General features: G+C 38.0%; 1 protein-coding gene across 1 annotated transcript in view; it reads right to left on the bottom strand.

The window, feature by feature from the left end:
• Positions 1 to 7,091: 7,091 nt before the first annotated feature.
• Positions 7,092 to 21,775, bottom strand: part of LOC124555748 (rho guanine nucleotide exchange factor 17) — a 386,854-nt gene continuing 372,170 nt past the window's right edge. The window contains exons 16-17 of the mRNA XM_047129772.1: positions 13,754 to 13,924; positions 7,092 to 9,159 (exon numbers count right to left, since the gene is read on the bottom strand). Coding sequence (XP_046985728.1) covers positions 8,894 to 9,159; positions 13,754 to 13,924 — 437 coding nt within the window. The 3' untranslated portion in view covers positions 7,092 to 8,893. The remainder of the gene's footprint in view (positions 9,160 to 13,753; positions 13,925 to 21,775) is intronic.

Raw genomic sequence — 21,775 nt, 5'->3', positions numbered from 1 at the left:
AAAGGAATTTCTATTAGAAAAATGCTTCTACTCTTTAGATGAATTCTTCAACAGAGATCAGTAATTTGAGTAGTAATTCAGATTATTTCCTTTGTCATTGTTATCTGTATTGTTTTTATCACTATTGTATTTTTGTATTGTATTGTTTATTATCTTGATTATATTATTGTATTGTACCAATTCTGAATCATTCATCTACCATGTGTAATATATCAGTATGTTTTGTATTGTATGATATCTATATTGTATCTGCCTTGACTCGTTCCACATCCAAGCGTAATCACACCATACTGGATCTATGGAATATGTATCTCAAATAAATAAATAAATAAAAGCACTGCTCCCTTCAACACAGCAGCCTCAGTTGTTGCAGGCCCTGATGTTGCAGCCTCCATCGTCACAATCCACAGCAGCCTCACCATTGTTATCACTGCCGTGTGCTCTACCATTCCAGTTGCAGCCTCCTTACTCTTCAGTGTTGTGTGCTGCAATGTCAATGGACCTGGACACACATATGCCATTGTGGAATGCTCATACCCAGACAGGCAGGAGGTGCATTCTGCCTCTAGTTTATCTGGAGGCCTTTGCAGTGGATGTTGGAATGTGGTTCGACCATCTCCAGACCTACCTCCTGGTCTGACCTCATCACCTTGCCTCTGGCCCAAACGCCCAATCATCACCAGGGTCCCTCACAGCACAGTATCATAATGAGGCATTTTGGGGGGAAAGAGTATGGTATCATCAATGCCTACATCATGGTGCCAGCTGCCACGTGATCGCATATCACATCTCATACAGCACACAGCCAGTCGTTCTCAGTACAGCTGCAGTACTGGCGAGTTGGACAGCGCGGCTGTGACCAATGCCCATAGCTGCCTCTGCAGTAACATAACAATGCTTGGTTGACTTACTCACAATGAAGAACTGCACGATAGTACTATGCCAATTGCGCTATGCCACGATGCAGTAGACTCATTGAGGGCAGGCATATTCCTATGCTGCCTGGTGCTTTATAGTACAAGCAGCGCATCACTCCAACAGTCTTATGTTGAACTTCGCTTCTACTGATACCATGATTCTACACCATTCAATTTGCCATCATCAGAATTTCAAACCCACTCTAGAACAAGACTACCCACAAGGTTCTGCTTCATGGCACTCCAACCTTGGTGTCATCCACAGACTCAGCTAATAGCTGTCCCAGTGGCTGCTCTAGATCATTCATTATTGTATAATGTTATTCTGTTTCAGCTTTTCCCTTGTTGTGGAGTAAACTGGTTGTCTACTCACATCTGCTGTAATATGTGCTGCCCCATTCACAGACACAACAACAGTAATAATGAATTCCATTTACCTGCAAAAGTTTAAGAAACTACTACACTTACTACAGTTGTTCAAAATGGTGTTCCCCAGCATTGATGCAGGCATGTCATTGTTTCATAAAGTCATACCCGCTCTAATATCCCTGGTGTTGTTTGAACAGTGTTGCAAGCAGCAAGAATTCTTGCCATGAGATCAGATGAATGAGTTGACCATGAAATGGGATCTCTTCTGTCCATCCACTTTTCAGGGAATGTCTGATCCAGGTATTCACAAACCCACAGTCCAAAGTGAGGTGATTCTGCAACATCTTGGAATGACATATGTTGATGAATAATGAGTGGGATATGTTCCAGGTGCCTAGGTAGTGCATCTCTGATAAACACTGTGTGCATGTGTTACTTTAGTGGGGAGGAAGAAGGAATCGACCTAGTACATAATCACTGGCTGTATCTGCCCATCTGTGTTGAGGGCTCATCACAACTGTAGTGTGGGGATTCTCATTGGCCCAAAAATTACTTCTGTGATTATTTAGCGTTCTACCTTTGGGACATATGCTTCATTTGTGAAAAGTATACAACGTGGACTCCAAAATTTTCAGGACTGGTGCTGCCATCTGGAAAGTAGGAATAGTAGATTTTTGCACCGCTCGGTGGCGAGAGATGCATATCTGATGAATCAGTGGGCGGAGTGGCATTCAACTGAGAGGACATGTTGCATGTCCACAGCGATTTCCATAATACCCTTGTGTGGCAATTTTACCATGGATCCGCGAACAGAACAGTGCATGTGTATCAAATTCTGTGCGAATCTTGGGAAAAGTGCTACGGAGACCCTTGCAATGATTCAACAAGTGTTTGGGGGACAGAGCATGAGCCTTACACATGTGTTTGAGTGGCATACTTGGTTCAGGGCTGGCCATACAGATGTCAAAGATGATGCTCACTCTGGAAGGCCCGTTAGTCGCACAATGCCAGACATTGTTGCCAAACTTCAACAATTGGTTCATGTGGATCAGCTTTAAACCATTCAAGACCTTGCAGATGATGTGGGTATTGATTACAGAACATGTCAATGAATGCTGACTGTTGAATTGGGCATGTATCGTGTTGCCGCAAAATTTGTGCCAAGGATCTTGACTGCTGATCAGAAGGCACAATGTGTTGAAGTGTGCACGGACCCTCATGAGACCACATCTAATGATCCAACCTGCTTGTCGTAGGTTATTACCATTGATGAGAGCTGGATTTATGGTTATGACCCAGAGACAAAGCAACAATCATCCCATTGAAAGGTTCTGGGCTCTCCAAGACCCAAAAAAGCAAGACAGATGAAGAGCAAAGTGAAGAGCAAGATTATCATTTTCTTTGATACCAAGGGAACTGTGCACAAAGAATTCATCCCACCCAACCAAACAGTGAATTCCATGCACTACTGTGATGTTTTGCAATAGCTCCATGAAAATGTGTGGCGACGACGGCCTGAATTTTGGCGTCAAGGGAACTGGTTGCTGCATCACGACAATGCGCCGTATCACATGTCCTTGCTCACCAGGTCCTTTTTGGCAAAAAAAAACATGGTGGTTGTACCCCACCCACTGTACGTGCCAGATTTGGCACCTTGCAACTTTGCGCTATTCCTAAAACTGAAACTCAAATTGAAAGGCCGTCAGTTTGACAATCTAGCGAGGATTCAAGAAGCATCGCTGGTGGTGATAAACACCCTCAAAGAACAGGACTTCCAGAAAATGTTTGACCAGCGGCAGAAGTGCTGGGACCGGTGTGTACGTGTGGATGGGAACTACCTCAAGGGTGATGGTGACCATTAGTCCAAAGTTAAGGTTTTCAACAGATGGCAGCATCTATACTGAAAATTTTGGATAGCACCTCATATATGCAGGAAAGTGAGGATTGACTGTAAGGCACTGCAAGAACTATTAGCTGAACATGACATGGGATCCAAAGACAGCAGGACTCATAGAATGCTCTTTCTGTAGAAGGTATGGGTGTAGCTAAAGTTCCCGTAATACTCACAACACAATACCCTACAAAACATTCATTTCATGGGCAACTGATTCAGTGCTGGTGGAGGCACCTCATCCACTTGAATAAACACTGCATCTTCTAAGTCAGAAGTCCATGTAGTTTCTCACCCTCTTGGTCATTGTATGGTTCCAGTTGTCCTATTTCACATAGTCACTGGAACAGTCTTGGAGACCTAGTGTCTTCCACATGGATATTTGGTCCTGTGAAATCTTCCTGTGTTTCTGATGCTATCATTTGCATACCCACACATGAAAATCATGTTTACAACTTCCATCACTGGGTAAAACTCCATTTGGTTAGAACTGATTGATATTAGTACTTCAACTTTTTAACACAAACTGCAATCTACTACAGTACAGGTATTGTACACCAGGATTGCTCACAGTATACCATCTGCTTTGGATTAGTTGAATTACTATCCCAATTTCTGCAACTAAGTGCTCATCAAGACTGTGTACTCTACAATCTTAGCAACAACAAGTACTTCACTGTAAGAGATATCAGAATGATTTTTGCTTATAACTTTCAATTCAGTCATTTCTGGACCAGGGCCGCTTACCTGAAATTGATAGATATACCCTTCTCCATCATCTAAGAAAGTTTGTAACTTCATCACAGAATCACCCTATATAACATGATGTTTTCACTAATCAGCAGATGTAGAACTGACTCAAAATGGCAGGTGTGGAAAAAAAAGTGTTACTGTAGGGTTAATGTAATTATTATCTAATTTTGAATGAATGGTCCTTTTCTAAATTTTACAGTGGTTAGTTGGAATTAGTCAGTAATGACCTGGAAGGAAGTCTATTTCAGGCAGTGCATCTGCACTATCTGGTCTAACAGTTTTTGCACTTGGAGGACACACTGTGTCAGTAAGCAGGAGAGGTTTGGCCTCAGGACTTCATTAAAATGCAGTATGAGTGAAATTTTATGTAGTTTAATACAGAACTTTTTGTGAGTGTCACAGTTGGACTTACAGCACTGTGCATGATTGCTGGACTTTGAAATTTTTGTACGATATTGAGTTCATGTAGGTAACACTCTAATGTTGTGTACGGATTTGCTTTCTGAAGGGGTGATTTAGTCACATTCACATTCTGGGAACAGAAACAGAACCTTAGTTTCTCATTATACTACATATTGAGTTCTGGTCCATGACTATATTATAAATTTTATACAGTATTACAAAACTAATGCTTGCTATGTATTTTGGAATCAGTTCATGTAACTGGAACTTGACATAATCAGACTGAACTATCACTTGAGAACTTGCAGCTGCGTGTAATTAGTAACATTTATTTGGCAAACATTATTTTACATGTACAAACAACAGGTAAATCAAGTTAGTCAGACTAACAGTATTGTGTCATCAGTGGTTAAAAGTTGTGAGCTATTATTTCTAGAACAGGTCTCACAAATATAAATTTGCAGAATACCTGGATCTACTGGTAAGAAGAAGGTTGAATGTAAATGTACATGATCTGACTCTATGACATCAGTGATGAGCCATTGGTATTCAGTTATAGATCAACGATGTTAGCCCAATAACATATGATGGATAAGAACTTACAAGTTTCAGAATATCTGAACACAGACTCTTTATCTAGAGAAACTCTCCAGCAGTTCAGGGAATTTTCCAAATCCAAAAGAGAGTTGTCAGTATTATCATGAGACCTGAACTACATAATTGTGCAAATCATTATTAAAAATACTAAAGGTGCTGCCATGCCATGCATCTATATTGTGGACACAGTACTGCATATTTTGAAAATATGTTCTGGGCAATGATACTCATATGAGGAAAATGACAGTACAAGATTAAAAGGAAATGTGCATGATGTCTCTGCCAGGATGGGTCGGCTAAAAAAGAAACATGCTACATGACAATAAAACTGTTTGACAAGCTGTCACAAAATATAAAAGTGTATTAAGTAACAATGTATTTTTAAGTGTATCTGCAGTACCACTGCCTCTATTTCCATATATTCTTTCAAACATTAAATTTAAGTAAAATACCCTTTATGTACCGCATGTGGTCAAATGATCTTAATAAATATACTGGCTACTGAACAAAGGTTCTGGCTTCAAAAACCAGATGATTAATTATGATGATCATAGTTCCGCAAATGAATGTCTACTTGGAAGAGAGAGTGTTTATTCATGCAGAAAGTTTCTGAGTGGACATTCTGAAAATAATAAAAAATATTACCAGTAGTTTCACAGGACTAAAAATTATAGGCAGATACAAACTGCACTTTGTGAAAATTATTTATGTGATATTATTGATACTTTCAGGATGAGGATGATTTAATTTTGGTATGATATGTTCCAAACAATAATAATACCAGAAATGATAATAATAATAATGACAATAATAAAAATAAGAGGAAGAAGAAGAAGAAGCATAGTAATATTGTAAAAATAGAATAATATTTTTTAATAATTTGCCATTTGTTTTCATTAATAAGAGTCGAGGGACATGAAAGGGAAGCAGTGGTTGGGAAGGGAGTAAGACAGGGTTGTAGCCTCTCCCCGATGTTGTTCAATCTGTATATTGAGCAAGCAGTAAAGGAAACAAAAGAAAAATTCGGAGTAGGTATTAAAGTCCATGGAGAAGAAATAAAAACTTTGAGGTTCGCCGATGACATTGTAATTCTGTCAGAGACAGCAAAGGACTTGGAAGAGCAGTTGAACGGAATGGATGGTGTCTTGAAGGGAGGATATAAGATGAACATCAACAAAAGCAAAACGAAGATAATGGAATGTAGTCGAATTAAGTCGGGTGATGTTGAGGGTATTAGATTAGGAAATGAGACACTTAAAGTAGTAAAGGAGTTTTGCTATTTGGGGAGCAAAATAACTGATGATGATCGAAGTAGAGAGGATATAAAATGTAGGCTGGCAATGGCAAGGAAAGCGTTTCTGAAGAAGAGAAATTTGTTAACATCCAGTATAGATTTAAGTGTCAGGAAGTCATTTCTGAAAGTATTCGTATGGAGTGTAGCCATGTATGGAAGTGAAACATGGACGATAAATAGTTTGGACAAGAAGAGAATAGAAGCTTTCGAAATGTGGTGCTACAGAAGAATGCTGAAGATTAGATGGGTAGATCACATAACTAATGGGGAAGTATTGAATAGGATTGGGGAGAAGAGAAGTTTGTGGCACAACTTGACCAGAAGAAGGGATCGGTTGGTAGGACATGTTCTGAGGCATCAAGGGATCACCAATTTAGTATTGGAGGGCAGCGTGGAGGGTAAAAATCGTAGAGGGAGACCAAGAGATGAATACACTAAGCAGATTCAGAAGGATGTAGGTTGCAGTAGGTACTGGGAGATGAAAAAGCTTGCACAGGATAGAGTAGCATGGAGAGCTGCATCAAACCAGTCTCAGGACTGAAGACCACAACAACAACAACAAACCCTTTTCATTGAAGGACCCTAGATGCTAACCCCTTTGACTAACATTTCAGTTTTTCTCTGCTTTTAGATGTATTAAAAAGTGCATGCTGAGCTGACATCTTCGAGAAGAATGTGTAAGCTAGGTGGTATGCTGCTGTGCCAAGAAGAGAAACTCCACAACAGCATATATGTGTACACTATCTTTATAATTTTATGACATGTCGGACACTTTTGTACTGAATGGTCTAAGATGAATAAATGAGTAAATAAAATACTGTAAATAAACAGGATTCAATACATGTTACACTTTCATTTGCAAGCCACATGTAAAAATTATTCACAAGAGGAAAACTGTATTCAAATGGCTCTCTATAACTCAAAATAAACAAATGAATTTCTGATTCTTGGTAAAAGGACAATGACTACATTGACACAAGATCAATATTGATGATATTAATAACAGATATATTTCTTCATTATGTTGTTTGCTTTGTTCCATTTCAGCTGGAATTAATTCTAATGCAGTTAAATAATGTGACTAATATTTTTTAAAACAATTTCATAAATAATGATTTTTTTTTGTACTTTCACAAAGTAGGAACCAAACATGGAGGTACACACCTAAATCCAACTGGTGTGCTAGTGTACCATGTTAGTGTTTTCGTTACAGTGAAACATAACTCACTGAGAATTAAACTGTTTACTAAAATTCATACTAGAGCTACTGTGTATTTGATGATGTCTTTTAACTTAGGGTCTATTATTATGAATATGCATGTAAGAAAACTTGGAAAAATAAATGTCATTTTTTCTGTCAATATTGTATTCACGTTTCTACATACAGTACAGGACAATTAGATCTTCCAGACATTATTCTGTGGACTTTCACATACCATTTAGTTCCGATATTCTACATTAATATGTTTAAATACTTGTAAGATATAAATTTTGTTGTTGTACAATTGCCTCTTGTCTGTAAAATAATGTCTTATTAGATGATCATTCCTTGAGCAGTGTTACATACCAGTCATAGTCTATTTTCTTTTTTATTTTACAAGAAAGGCTAGCAGATTTTTTTTATTTGAATACAGTTTGCTATAAAAATTTATTAGTTTTATAGAGATCTTTTAAGATCAATCATGGCCAGAATGTAGTTAACTAAGTAACAATGTTCAGTTAACATTTCTTTTTCCCTTTTCACCAATTGCTCTTCTCTCTCTCTCTCTCTCTCTCTCTCTTCCTCTTCCTCCTCCCTCCCTCTTATCTCTCTGAGACACTCACACACACACACACACACACACACACACACACACACACAAAGTAACTTATCACAATCATGTTAAAGAAATATATCATTTTAAACAATATACATGTATACAATAACAATTAACAATATAAAGTTTCATGGGATGTTTGCATCATTCATTATGAAAATAAAATGCTGATTATTAAAAACAAGTATCAACAAACTGGAGTAGAGCTACATATCACCACCATCAGTGCCATTTCAAAAATGAAATGACTCTCACACAACCATAAAATCTGGTATCTTGCTATTTTTAACAGAAAGCGTAAATATTTCCAAATTACAGTGTAGCTTTCCAGACTCAGTTATTCCAAAAACAGAACTGTCACATTTAAGCAACATAACACTTCCTAATGTCTTGGAAAAAATACTCATAATGCACACTGACATTTCTGAATGAGATTAATACTGAATCACTTATAGAAGTATCAAATTCATATCACTAATGCTAACTCACATTTCCTTTTGCAGAAGTGGTACTACTATATGTACATAGCTGCTTTCCAATAGACTAATTACATATAAACAAAATCGTAACTAGTCAATCAGTTTTATATAGCTAACAATTATTCAATCATAAGATCTCTTCATCGATATAAATAATGCATTGTGTTCAAATCTAAATGCTGACATAACTTACTTATAAAAGTAACTAAATACTTTATGGGATGTAATGAGATGTTTACAGTGATCTGCATTAATGTACAAAATGAGTGACTAGCACAAGCTTTACCCACAGGTAACAGCAGGTTATTTAACACAAATGTACACATTAAAGTAGACTAGTCTGAGCAGGTAAATAAGTAGCAATTATATGCAGCTTATACAAGCCACAGTAATAAGTGATTAGTAGAGTCCTCCCGACCAGCTACTTCTGATACACCTGATGTACGAAAATCTTCATATCCATCTCCACCTGAGATTACAAGAAGAGTTGATTTTGAACTGCTGCCTTCACCTCTGCTCCTCCCAACCTGACGTACAAATATCCCTGACTGTTGCTTTAAAGATTCCTTTGTGACATGCTGATATCCAGTTTCCACACATGTCAGGAAACGTACATGTCCTGTATGGCCATGTGGCATTCCTATGAAATTACAAGAATTGTTCATTATTAATAAGCTGTGAAAAATTTTGTTGCTTATTTAAATTCATCAACAATAAGCATGAAGGGAAAAACTGTTCTAGGGAATGTCAAATTAATAGATTATTTATTTTCTCTCAAAGACAGCACTGGAGCATACAACCTTGGGACAAGAGTATAGCAAAATGATTCAACTGGCACATGAAAGACAGGATTACAATTTATGAGAACAGAAAAAGTGAAAGTAAAACATAACAAGATTATATAAGTGTGGTAAATGTATGGTTCTAAAGAGAATGAGTAATTGTTTCACAACATTTCTACACTGGAACTACAGTGGTGTGTATCACTTATCACCATTATTTTAGCACGTGATGTGAACAGGATTCTAGCATTAAATTCATGTGGTAGCACTTCTCTGGCTAAACGACTCACAGCTTACAACACTACAATCAATGTAGTTATTAATATCCCAGTTCTCCTACAATGTAGCACCAAAGAAACTGATATAGGCATGTGTATTCAAATACAAATATATGTAAACAGGCAGAATACAGCACTGCAGTCAGCAAGGTCCATATAAGACAACAAGTCTCTGGCACAGTTATTAGATTGGTTACTGCTGCTACAATGGCAGGATATCAAGATTTAAGTGAGTTTAAACATGGTGTTACAGTCAGCGCATGAGCAATAGGACATGACATCCCCAAGGTTGGATGAAGTGGGGGTTTCCCCATATGACCATTTCATGGGTGTACTGTGTATATCAGGAATATGGCAAACCATCAAAAATCTGACATCGCTGAGGCCAGAAAAAGATTCTGCAAGAATGGGACCAACAATGACTGAAGAGAATTGTTCAATGTGACAGAAATGCAACCCTTCTGCAAATTACTGCAGATTTCAATGCTGGGCCATTAGCAAGCATCAGTGTGTGAAGCATTCAATGAAACATCATTGAGTTTTTGGAGCTGGAGGTCCACTCGTGTACCCTTGATGAGTGCATGATACAAAGCTTTATGCCTCACCTGGGCCCGTCAACAACTACATTAGGGTGTTGATGACTGGAAACATATTGCCTGGTTGGACAAGTCTCATTTCAAATTGTATCGAGCGGATGGACCTGTACAGGTATGAAGACAACCTCATGAATCCATGGACTCTGCATGACCCCAGGGGACTGTTCAAGCTGGTGGAGACTCAGTAATGTCGTGGGGTGTGTGCACTTAGTTTGATATGGGATCCCTGATGTGTCTAGATATGACTCTGACACGTGACATGTACGTAAGCCTCCTGTCTGATCACCTGCATCCATTCATGCCCATTGTGCATTCTATTAGACTTGGACAATTCCAGCAGGACCATGAAACATTCCACGTGTCCAGAACTGCTACAGTGTGGCTCCAGGAACACTCCTCTGAGTTTAAACACTTCCAATGGCCTCCAAACTCCCCAGATGCAAACATTATTGAGCATATCTGGGACACCTTGCAACATGTTGTTCAGAAGAGATCTCCACTCCCTCATACTCTCACGGATTTATGGACAGCCCTTCAGGAGTCATGGTGTCAGTTCCCTCCAGCACTGCTTCAGACATTAGTTGGGTCCATGCCACATCATGTTGTGGCACTTCTGCTTGCTCTTGGGGGCCCTGCCCAGTATTAGGCAGGTGTACCAGTTTCTTTGCCTCTTCAGTGTATAATTATCATAAGAGAAGAATCTTTCAGTCTAAAATTGGTGCCCACTGATGTATGCAGATGAATTGGTGCTAGAAACTTGTGAACTCTACATGTTTTGCAGCACCTGTTATGACAATTTTCACATAAATTGTTCTTTGCAAACGTCAGGCTATGTTTACCCAATCCTTTTTTTCAGTTACCAAATATATTGGAAGGACTTCCAACATTATCAAGGTTGTCTTCTTTCGAAGAAATAAGGGCATCCAACTAAGGGAAAGATACTGGAGGACTCCCTGTAATGCTGAGAGTGTGTGTAAGTCATCAAGATACATTACTGTAATACTATATCATGCCATTATACCATTTAATGGCTATAAATTTGGATTGGCTCATTTTTCTGATACAAGAGACAACTCCTTAATAAGCTTTCTTATGATAATGCATGAGATTAACAATTATTTACTAATATTCCCTCTAATGTATTTATGAAAATTGTAATTTTTTTTTTCAATTTGGATGTTTTGTCTTTCATAATATGACCAGCAAAAATTCTTTTTAAAATGTTATTTGTTGTTATTCATTTTATAATTACACCTGCATCATGTATAGAATCTTTCATTTAGTTTCATCTCACCCCTTGTTTCTTTTTTTCCCAAGATGAATGCTGAGTACTCCAGTTATTAATGTATGGAAATTAAATGGAATATGAAACTGAGACTACTGGGAAGTATGTGAAAGCAGTGACTGAAACATTAATGACCATGGACAAGACTTAGTGAAACCACCTACCATTGTCCACACAATGAAGGCATGGACAATTCTATGAATAGTACATGTGACTCATATACTGGCACACCTTCAAGCCAAAACAGTAATGTTGATGATGCCTGAGAGAAGACTTCCACTTAGTAGGTAGTCAAAGTGGTGTACAGATAAAATTATTAAAGACATATGACAGCTGTGGAACAATGATAATAAGGTGGAAAAAAATCAAGAACATAATTACTAAATACAGATTGAGATGGATCTTCATGTTTCATAAAAGCCACAGAAGAGGAAGAACATGGAAAATGTCATAACTATTTTGTTTATTCTCTGATTTTTTTGAACATTTCAGCCAAAACAATCTGTAATTACATCCAACAGAAACTGGCAAGAGAAATGAGATTTGTTTGAAATGGAGCTGTTGACAGTACAAAGTAAAAACATGGAATCAATAAGCACATGTTTATTGATATTACAATGCAATTTACATAACTGATATTAGAAGTATGTATGGAAATTTGTGATGTTTTCCTAACTTAATAAAATGATAATTGAACCAGACAACGAACTTATACCATTTTTTGCATTAATTATGTCAATATATTTAACCTAAAGAAGAGAGCTAGAGAAGCTGTTTACTATGGATTCAGAAATTGCAGTTAATATTCTCAATCTAACTGGTTTTTGTATACACTGCCAGAAAAAAAATTGGTAGACTTGGAAAGACAATGTCAATTTTGATCTGATGACAGCATATGACCATGTGGATGGTGGTAGATGTACTGGTAATGGTTTCAGTGTTGTCCGCCAATCAATAACATTGTGGCATAGCTACCAGAGTGCCATCTGTGTCTACCCTTTAATGGAGAATGCTCACAGCTAGAAGGCTCACTGTGGTGCACATGTGTGCAGCAATCAGGTAACCATGCCACAGAGACACACATGTGCTTCCTACAGCTAACTGAGCAAGTTTGAAAGAGGTCAAATGGTGACTTCTGAGAGGTCAGATGGTCTTTCTGAGATATTGCCACATAAGGTGGAAGTGCTGTGTCAATTTTGCAGTGATGCTGGCATGAGTGGTCGCATGAACATTCTCACACATGATAAGGTTCTGTATGTCCATGTAGCACAGATGCCCACCACGATCATCCTATTGTAAGAGCAGCAGTGGCAGATCCTACAGCTACCACAGCACAAATATGAGAGCTTGTGAGCCCAGATGTCCCAACATGAACTGCTGTGAAACAGTGGGACTGCAGTCATGCACCTCTCTAGCCCATCTTCAATTCACACCACAGCGTTGATGTGCACCAGCTCAATTGGTGCCATGAGAGGATCACTTGGAAGGTGGAATGGCATGCCGTGGTCTTCAGAAATGAAAGCAGGTGCATGCAAGTGATGGCTGTTTGTGTATACAATGTAGGCCTGGTGAGCACTGTCACACAGAGTGCATTTGTCCAAGACACACTGGCCCCATCCCCGGCCTTCTGGTCTGGGGTGTGATAAGCTACATCTCTCATTCACCTTTGCTGTTTCTGGAGGAGATGCTAACCAGCATTTGGTACAAGCAGAACGTTGTTAGACACATTTTTTTGCCATTCTTGCAACAGGAAGGTGATTTGTTGTTGCAACAGGATAATACTCACCCACACATGGCCCATGAAACTCAACATTCTCTGCAAGATGTGAAACAACTTCCCTGGTCAGCACAATCTCCGGAGTTGCCTCCAATTGTGCATGTGTGGGATATGATGGGACAAGAAGTGACTCATGTGGCTTGTCAACCCACAACTGTTACAGGACTACGTGAATAGTTTTAGTAGGTATGCAATAACATAACCCAGGACAGTATTCACCATCTTTATGATCCAATGGATGTCAGAGTCAGCACCAGCATTGCCACCTGTGGCATCTACACCATGTACTATATGGGTGTTTCAGCATGGGTCGATACCTGGTACCTCAGAACTGTTCATGCTATTGCTGTGTAAACATAATCATTTCATGTACACCATATGCACCACCGCAACAATAAATCTCAAGTGAATTGGAGATCTCTAAAATGACATACTAATTTTTTTCCCAACAGTGTAAATCTTTTTTAAGGGATGCATGATGAAAACTTTTTGAGGCTGTATTTCCCATAAACTAACCTGATGGTGTTGGTACTGTGGTAACTTTAGTTGTAGAAGGAGTGATGTGTGGGAGTCGCATATTAAGGATAACTCCTGCACTTGTCCCAATCCACAGCATGTCTTTACATGCAAGCAGTGAAGTTACCCTCAGACAAGCAGCTTTATGTTGCCGGATAATGTCATCACAACCTGGAAATAATAATAATAAAAAAGTCAGTATATGCTATTACTTCTTGTTGTGAAAATACTGGAATAAAGTGTCTTGCAAATTGAGTATAAATGGGAGACACTTTGTATTTGCAGTTTAAGAGAAAATAAATTAGTACTTGGTAAAACAATAGAGAAATGAAATGAAAAGGAAATAGGACAGAAAAGGGGGAAGGGAAGGGGGAAAGGGAAACAGAAAGGGAAGTGGAAACAAAGAAACATGAAGTGAGGATACGACGACCTCTGCAATCAGTGACCTCACTTTGTAAGCATAGAATCATGTGTTATGGGAGTAAAAGTGACTGTGAATGCAAGAAACAAGCTGGGGTTGCTGTTATACAACATACAGCCATGGTGTGCATACTTATGGCCACATAAAGCTGGGATGAACTTGTTTTAACTCGATTTTGAACTAAATGCTGCCCAACATTGCATATGTTCTTCTTCTACCTAAAAGATCCATCAGCAAGTGTTACTTGTGAAATGTTTTTTGTTTTTTTTATTTGCTCCTGTAGCATTACATTATGTAGTGTGTAAATAATATAGGGCAAATCAAGGATATAAAACATTCAGTATCACATATTTACACAGAGCAATAATTTTTTAGGTTTGCTAACAATAGCAGCTACTTATACAATTATTTACAGATTTAATTTATAATGTAATCCTTCAAATGGTAATATTCCTTTTCCACTCTTTGAGTATCTTTGGGGGAGTATTTTTTGTGTACAATGTCTTATAGGTTTTAGGGCATTGTTCTTGATAATTTGATAGCTTCACCAAGGATTGTCAGTTGATGTCCTTCTGAATGTTATAGGAGTGGACACTTGCATTTGTTTTTCATTATGAAATACCTTCTGTGAATAGTACTGGTCATGGAGCACATTTCCCAGAGGTGGAGGTTTCACACTATTTTACTAAGAGTCTCAGATTTGCCTATTTTGGACAGGATGCATGAAGAAAATAACTGGAAATGATCATATTTGTATGTTCTACATCTACATCTACATAGTTACTCCACAATTCACCATACAGTGCATGGTGGAAGGTATCCTATACCACTACTAGTCATTACCTTTCCTGTTCCATTCACAAGTAGAGGAAGGTTACAACAATTGTCTAATGCCTTCATTTGAGTTCTAATTTCTCATATCTTATCTTCATGGTCCTTATGCAAAATGTATGGTGGAGGTGGTAGAACAGTTCTGCAGTCAGCTTCAAATGCCGGTTCTTTAAATTTTCTTAATAGTGTTCCTTGAAAAGAATGTGACCTTCCATCCAAGGATTCCCATTTGTGTTCCTGAACTAAGTCTGTAACATTCACATGTCATTCAAATCTATTGGTAACAAATCTAGCATCCGACCTCTGAATTTCTTTGATGTCATCCTTTAATGTGACATGATACAGATCCCAGACACCCAAACAGTGCTCACAAATAAGTTACATTAGCTCCCTATAACCATTATGTGTTTGTTTTTTGAACTCACCCACAAAGCTACATTTTTCTACATTTAGAGTAGGCTGCCATTCATCACACCAATTAGAAACTTTGTCTAAATCATCTTGTATCCTCCTCCAGCCATTCAACTTTGACATCTTACTGTACATCACCACATCATCAGCAAACAACTGCAGATTGTTGCCCACTCTAAACACCAAATTGTTTATGTACACTACTGGCCATTAAAATTGCTACACCATGAAGATGATGTACTACAGACACGAAATTTAACCGACAGGAAGAAGATGCTGTGATATGCAAATGATTAGCTTTTCAGAGCAATCACACAAGGTTGGCGACTGTGGCAACACCTACAATGTGCTGACATGAGGAAAGTTTCCAACTAATTTCTCATACGCAAACAGCAATTGACCAGCATTGCCTGGTGAAACATTGTTGTGATGCCTCGTGTATGGAGGAGAAATGCGTACATCATGTTTCCGACATTGATAAAGGTCGGATTGTAGCATATCGCAATTGCAATTTATCGTATCACAACATTGCTGCTCGCATTGGTTGAGACCCAATAACTGTTAGCAGAATATGGAATCGGTGGGTTCAGGAGGGTAATACGGAATGCCGTGCTGGATCCTAAAGGCCTTGGATCAGTAGCAGTCAAGATGACAGGCATCTTATCTGCATGGCTGTGACAGATTGTGCAGCCACATCTCGATCCCTGAGTCAACAGATGGGGACGTTTGCAAGACAACAACCATCTGCACGAACAGTTCAACGACGTTTGCAGCAGCATGTACTATCAGTTCAGAGATCATGGCTGTGGTTACCCTTGACACTGGATCACAGACAGGAGCGCCTGCAATGGTGTACTCAGCAACGAACCTGGGTGCATGAATGGCAAAACGTCATTTTTTCGGATGAATCCAGGTTCTGTTTATGGCATCAGGATGGTCGCATCCATGTTTGGCAACATCGCAGTGAACGCACATTGAAAGTGTGTTTTCGTCATCGCCATACTGGTGTATCACCCAGCATGATGGTATGGGTTGCCATTGGTTACACGTCTCGGTCACCTCTTGTTGGCATTGACAGCACTTTGAACAGGGGACGTTACATTTAAGATGTGTTACGACTCGTGGCTCTACACTTCATTTGATCCCTGCGAAACCCTACATTTCAGCAGGACAATGCACGACTGCATGTTGCAGGTCCTGTACGGGCCTTTCTGGGTACAGAAAATGTTCGACTGCTGCTGTGGCCAGCAGATTCTCCAGATCTCTCACCAATTGAAAATGTCTGGTCAATGGTGGCCGAGCAACTGGCTTGTCGCAATACGCCAGTCTCTACTCTTGATGAGCTGTGGTATCGTGTTGAAGCTGCATGGGCAACTGTACCTGTTCACGCCATCCAAGCTCTGTTTGACTCAATGCCCAGGTGTATCAAGGCCGTTACTACTGCCAGAGGTGGTTGTTCTGGGTACTGATTTCTCAGGATCTATGCACCCAAATTGTGTGAACATGTAATCACATGTCAATTCTAGTACAATATATTTGTCCAATGAATACCTGTTTATCATCTGAATTTCTTCTTGGTGTAGCAATTTTAATGGCCGGTAGTGTATATACAGAATAACAGTGGTCCTGTCACACTTCCCTGGGGCACTCCTGACGATGCCCTTGTCTCTGATGAACACTCACCATTGAGGACAATATACTGGGTCCTATAACTTAAGGAGTCTTACAGTCACTCACATATCTGTGAACTTATTCCAAATGTTCATACCTTCTTTAACAGCCTGCAATGGGGTACCATGTCAAACACTTTCCAGAAATCTAGAAATATGGAATATGCCTGTTGCCCTTCATCCATTGTTTGCAGCATCTCATATGAGAAAAGAACAAGCTGAGTTTCACATGAGTGCTACTTTCTAAAACCATGCTGATTTGTGGTTATAAGCTGCTTGGTCTCAAGAAAATTTATTATATTCCAAATGAGAATATGTTCAAGACTTCTGCTGCAAACTGATGTTAGGGATATTGGTCTGTAATTTTGCAAGTCTGTTCTTTTAACCTTCTTTTATACAGCAGTAGTGTACACTTTTTTCGAGTCACTTGGAACTTTGCATTGGGAAAGAGATCTGTGATACATGCAAGTTAGGTAAGAGACCAATACTTTAAAGTACTCTTTGGAAATCTGAATTGCAATTTCATTTGGAGCTAGTGACTTATTTGTTTTTGACTCCTCCAGTTGTTTCTCTATGCCAGGGATGCTTATTACTATGCATCTATATGGGAGCCTGTTTGATGGTCAAATGACAGTATGTTTGTATGATTCTCCCGCATGAATGATTTCTTGAACATGAAATTTAAAACTCTGGCTGTTGTTCTGCTATCTTCAACTGCCACACCATACTGGTCAACAAGCAACTGGATGGAAGTCTTAGATACACTTAGTGACTTCACATAGGACCAGAATTTTCTTGCATTCTGTGTCAGATATTTTGCTAAAGTAAGACAGTGGTAGGCGTTGAATGCTTCATGCATAGCTCTTTTCACAGAAGCATGAAACTCTATTAACCTTTGCTTCTTGTCATTTGTGCATTCCCTTTTGAAATGAGAGTGCAATGGCCTCTGCTTTCTCAGCGTTTTCAGAATCTCATTATTAAACAATGGTGGGTCTGTTCCATGACTAATCCACTTACTAGGCACATAATTATCCAGGCAGTGATTTACGATCTGCTTAAACTTTGCCCATAATTCCTCTACATCCATCTTACTGGAAGTAAGTGATGTCAGTTCACTGTGTAAGTGAGATGTTAACAGCTGTTGTTTCTAGCAGAAACACTCTCTTATCATTCTAGAACTGATTTAGTAACATTCATAACCACAGTTACTATGTTAACATCATGATCACTAATTCCCATTACTGTACTGACATTGTTGATAAGGCCTGACCTGCTGACAGACTACAAATTGTTTAAAAATCCTGCCATCTTTTGAGTGAATGGGAAGAAAACATTGAAACACATAACACTGAATTATCAGTAGATATAAAACTGGCTTTTTGTTTAGTCAGATATAAGCAGATTTTGTTTTCTATGAGTATGAAACAGCTACAAGAGTACATTGAGGGTCATATACCACATTTGAATATAAAGCAATATGAATCTTGTTAGTATTAACGTGGAAAACAGGAAAATAATTTATTAACAATTAAATATACATTTTTCTACCGAACAAGAAAACACACTCTGGTCAGTTACATTTAAAGAAAACATTTTACTAACATCACATTTGGAGTAACTCATGAATAATCATCATTTCCACTACAGAAAAAATGTCTTTTCGTTCTCCCTTTTTAACATCGGTGATATACAGATGATTTTTTTTACAAAAAAATGTAATACTAGCCTCATTTTGAAAATTGATTTGACCACCTTAGTGCTTTACTACACATCATCTTGTTGGAGATGGGATGTCCTTGCCTTCTTCTGACTGTAGAAATGACTTATTCAGCCAGTTATTGGAGGATGTAGAATTTGAAATGGGCTTTACACCATGGTGCAAGTTTAAATTTTTTCATTAACAAACCATTTCCAGAGGTGAAAGAAACAATATGTTCAGAAAAATAATCTGACAATGACAGGGGATCAAACCCCAAGCTTTTTGGAATTAGATGTGGAACTATTAACACATGCAATTTCCTGTTATTTGAATATCATTGCACCCACATAGCAAATGTGTTTCAAAGAGTCTATTGTGTACTGTGCACAGAAGCTGTTTGCTTAGATAGTGTTACAGGTTTTTGTAATTAGTATACTACCTTTATTTTTCAACAGAAATTGTTTCATTATACACACTAATATTTAAGAATCCAATGGATTCTACTTCAGCAAGCTTTAGTCAGTTGCCTTTTACATTTGTATGCCGACACTTCCCTTTTTTTAACATTACATACACAATATTTTTCAGGTTTATAACCAGGTCTTTTTTCATGAGCTGTTGGAAATGGATTCTACTTCAACAAGCTTTATTCTATCGCCTTTTACATTTGTATGCTCATACTTTCCTTTTTTAACATTACATACATAATCTTTTTCAGGTTTATAACCAGGTCATTTTTCATGAGCTTCTGGACTGTAGCATTTGCAGAAATAAATCCTCTTCTACTCAGCTGTTCCACATTTTTATCACCCTTCAGTAAAGTCAGGTCATCAGCATACAAAACTTTATTTCTTTCTTCTCAACAGCTGTATCTTTCACAATTATTGTTCCATTACCAAAGCCTGCAGCACTTTGTATTTGATGGCTTCAGCTTCTGATTGTTTTGCATTTACTACTGATACTTACAGTTTCCTGTTACTTAGTTATCATTGTATGTATTCTTATACTTGCCCATGAATGTTATATAGTTCTTGTCTTTCTATAAGTATTGCATAGATGATATCAAAAAATGCTTTGGAAAGATAAAAAAAAAAACATTGTGGATAAAATCCCTGTTTCATCCATTGATGCTGTTCTTTGGTTGGTAACTGCTGATTCTTTCTGAAAATGTGCTAGGATGATACTAGAATGTTGTAATTGTCCTAATAAACAAGCACTTAAAGTTTATTTGAAAGGGTTGAGATCAACGAAACTATTCTAGGCAAACTAAAAAATTGTGATTATAGATTAAAAATATATATTTTATAAAGTGTATTGTCTGCTGTTCCAACTGACAGTTTGTCGAGAACATGTAGTCTGTTGTTGGTGTTACCATTGGTCATAAACTTACCGACTCTTGCTTATATTCAACGTTCCTGGAAATGTTCTACCCCTGAAAACTAATAAGCTGTATTATGTGTCTCAGTACTACATCACCACTAGCTGATTTCTTGACATATATGTTGTGTATAGTTTTTCTAAGTTACCCTTTTGTAACTGGTTTCAGAAAAACTGTGCAATATATTTCTATAGATACCTTACAACATTTTTGGTCTGTTTCTTTCATGTTCCAAGTTTCCACTGCTTTTACACAATTGTCACTGATTATGTTTGCAATCTTTCTACCAATTTCTTGAGTGTGATACATATTATCTTATATTTCTAACTTCTTTTATGATTTTTTTGACTTTGTTGTAATGGTGGTAATTGTTCTTACTCCTGTCTTTTTTTATTATTTTTATGTATTTCTTTCAAAACACCTCACATTTTTTCGCCTCCATCCTGCCAACTCAGATACTGCAGCTTCCTAAAACTCTGCTAACCAATCTGCACTGTGTACTTCTGATAGCAGTATCACCTGCTCTGCTTTGTAATGCTGGATAGGGGTAATGACTGTCAATAAGCCTCAGTATTATCTCTAATCTCTCTGAATTTCCACATCATGGTCATTTCATTATATGTACGTTAGAGGAAGTAGTATGTCTCATGACCTTCCTTGGAATGTGTGCTCTTGGAATTTTAACAGTAAACCTCTCTGTGAAGCATAACATCTGCCACTGGAGACTTGACAGCATAACTATAATGCCCACTTTATGGAATAAACACACGAGGAACACAGGGCTCTTTAGTGGATCCTCTATATCTTCTCTGTTTTATTAATAATACCTGGTAAGGGACTCAGACTGATAAGAAATACTAAATAATTGGTTGAATCATTGTTTTACAAGCCTTCTGTGGATAACTAGCATTTCTTTATGATTCTTCATGTGAATCTCAACTCACCATTTGCTCTTCCTATGGCTTGTTTTATGTGATAATCCCACTTTACACCATTTATGGAAAGTTACCTCGAGATATTTTGTGGTTGATACTGTTTCTGATGATTTAATACCATTAGTGTAATGAAATGGTAATGGGTCTTTCCATTATTTGTGTGAACTATGTTACAATTATTTACATTGAGGATAAACAGACAGTCCCTATACTGATTGTCTTTGATCTGAAGGTCATCCTGCATTTTGCTTCTGTTTCTGTTACTGCAACTTTTCTGTATACAATACCATTGTCTGCAAACACCCTCACAATTCTTCCAATATTATCCATTAGATCAGTTATGTATACTGTGAAAAGAAACATCCCTACAACACTCACTTATGATGGTCCTGAAGTTACTTTTTCATGTGCCAATTTAATTCTGTTAAGAATGATGTGTTGAGTTCTAACTGCCAAAACTGGTTCAGAACCCATTATGTTTTGTATTTTGTTCACTATGTGGTACTGTGGAACTCCAATGAATGCCTCCCATAAGTCAGAGAATATGTCGTCAACCTGATTGACATTACCTACATCCCACTAGACCTCATGGAAAAACATTGCATTCTGATTTTCACAGGATGTCTGTTTGTGGAATCAATGTTGATTCTCAAGGAGATCTTAGGCCTATTATCATG

The sequence above is a fragment of the Schistocerca americana genome, chromosome X, assembly GCF_021461395.2.
Source record: "Schistocerca americana isolate TAMUIC-IGC-003095 chromosome X, iqSchAmer2.1, whole genome shotgun sequence".
In the NCBI taxonomy this organism is placed as follows: Eukaryota; Metazoa; Arthropoda; class Insecta; order Orthoptera; family Acrididae; genus Schistocerca; species Schistocerca americana.
This window is presented reverse-complemented; position numbering and strand designations above follow the sequence as displayed.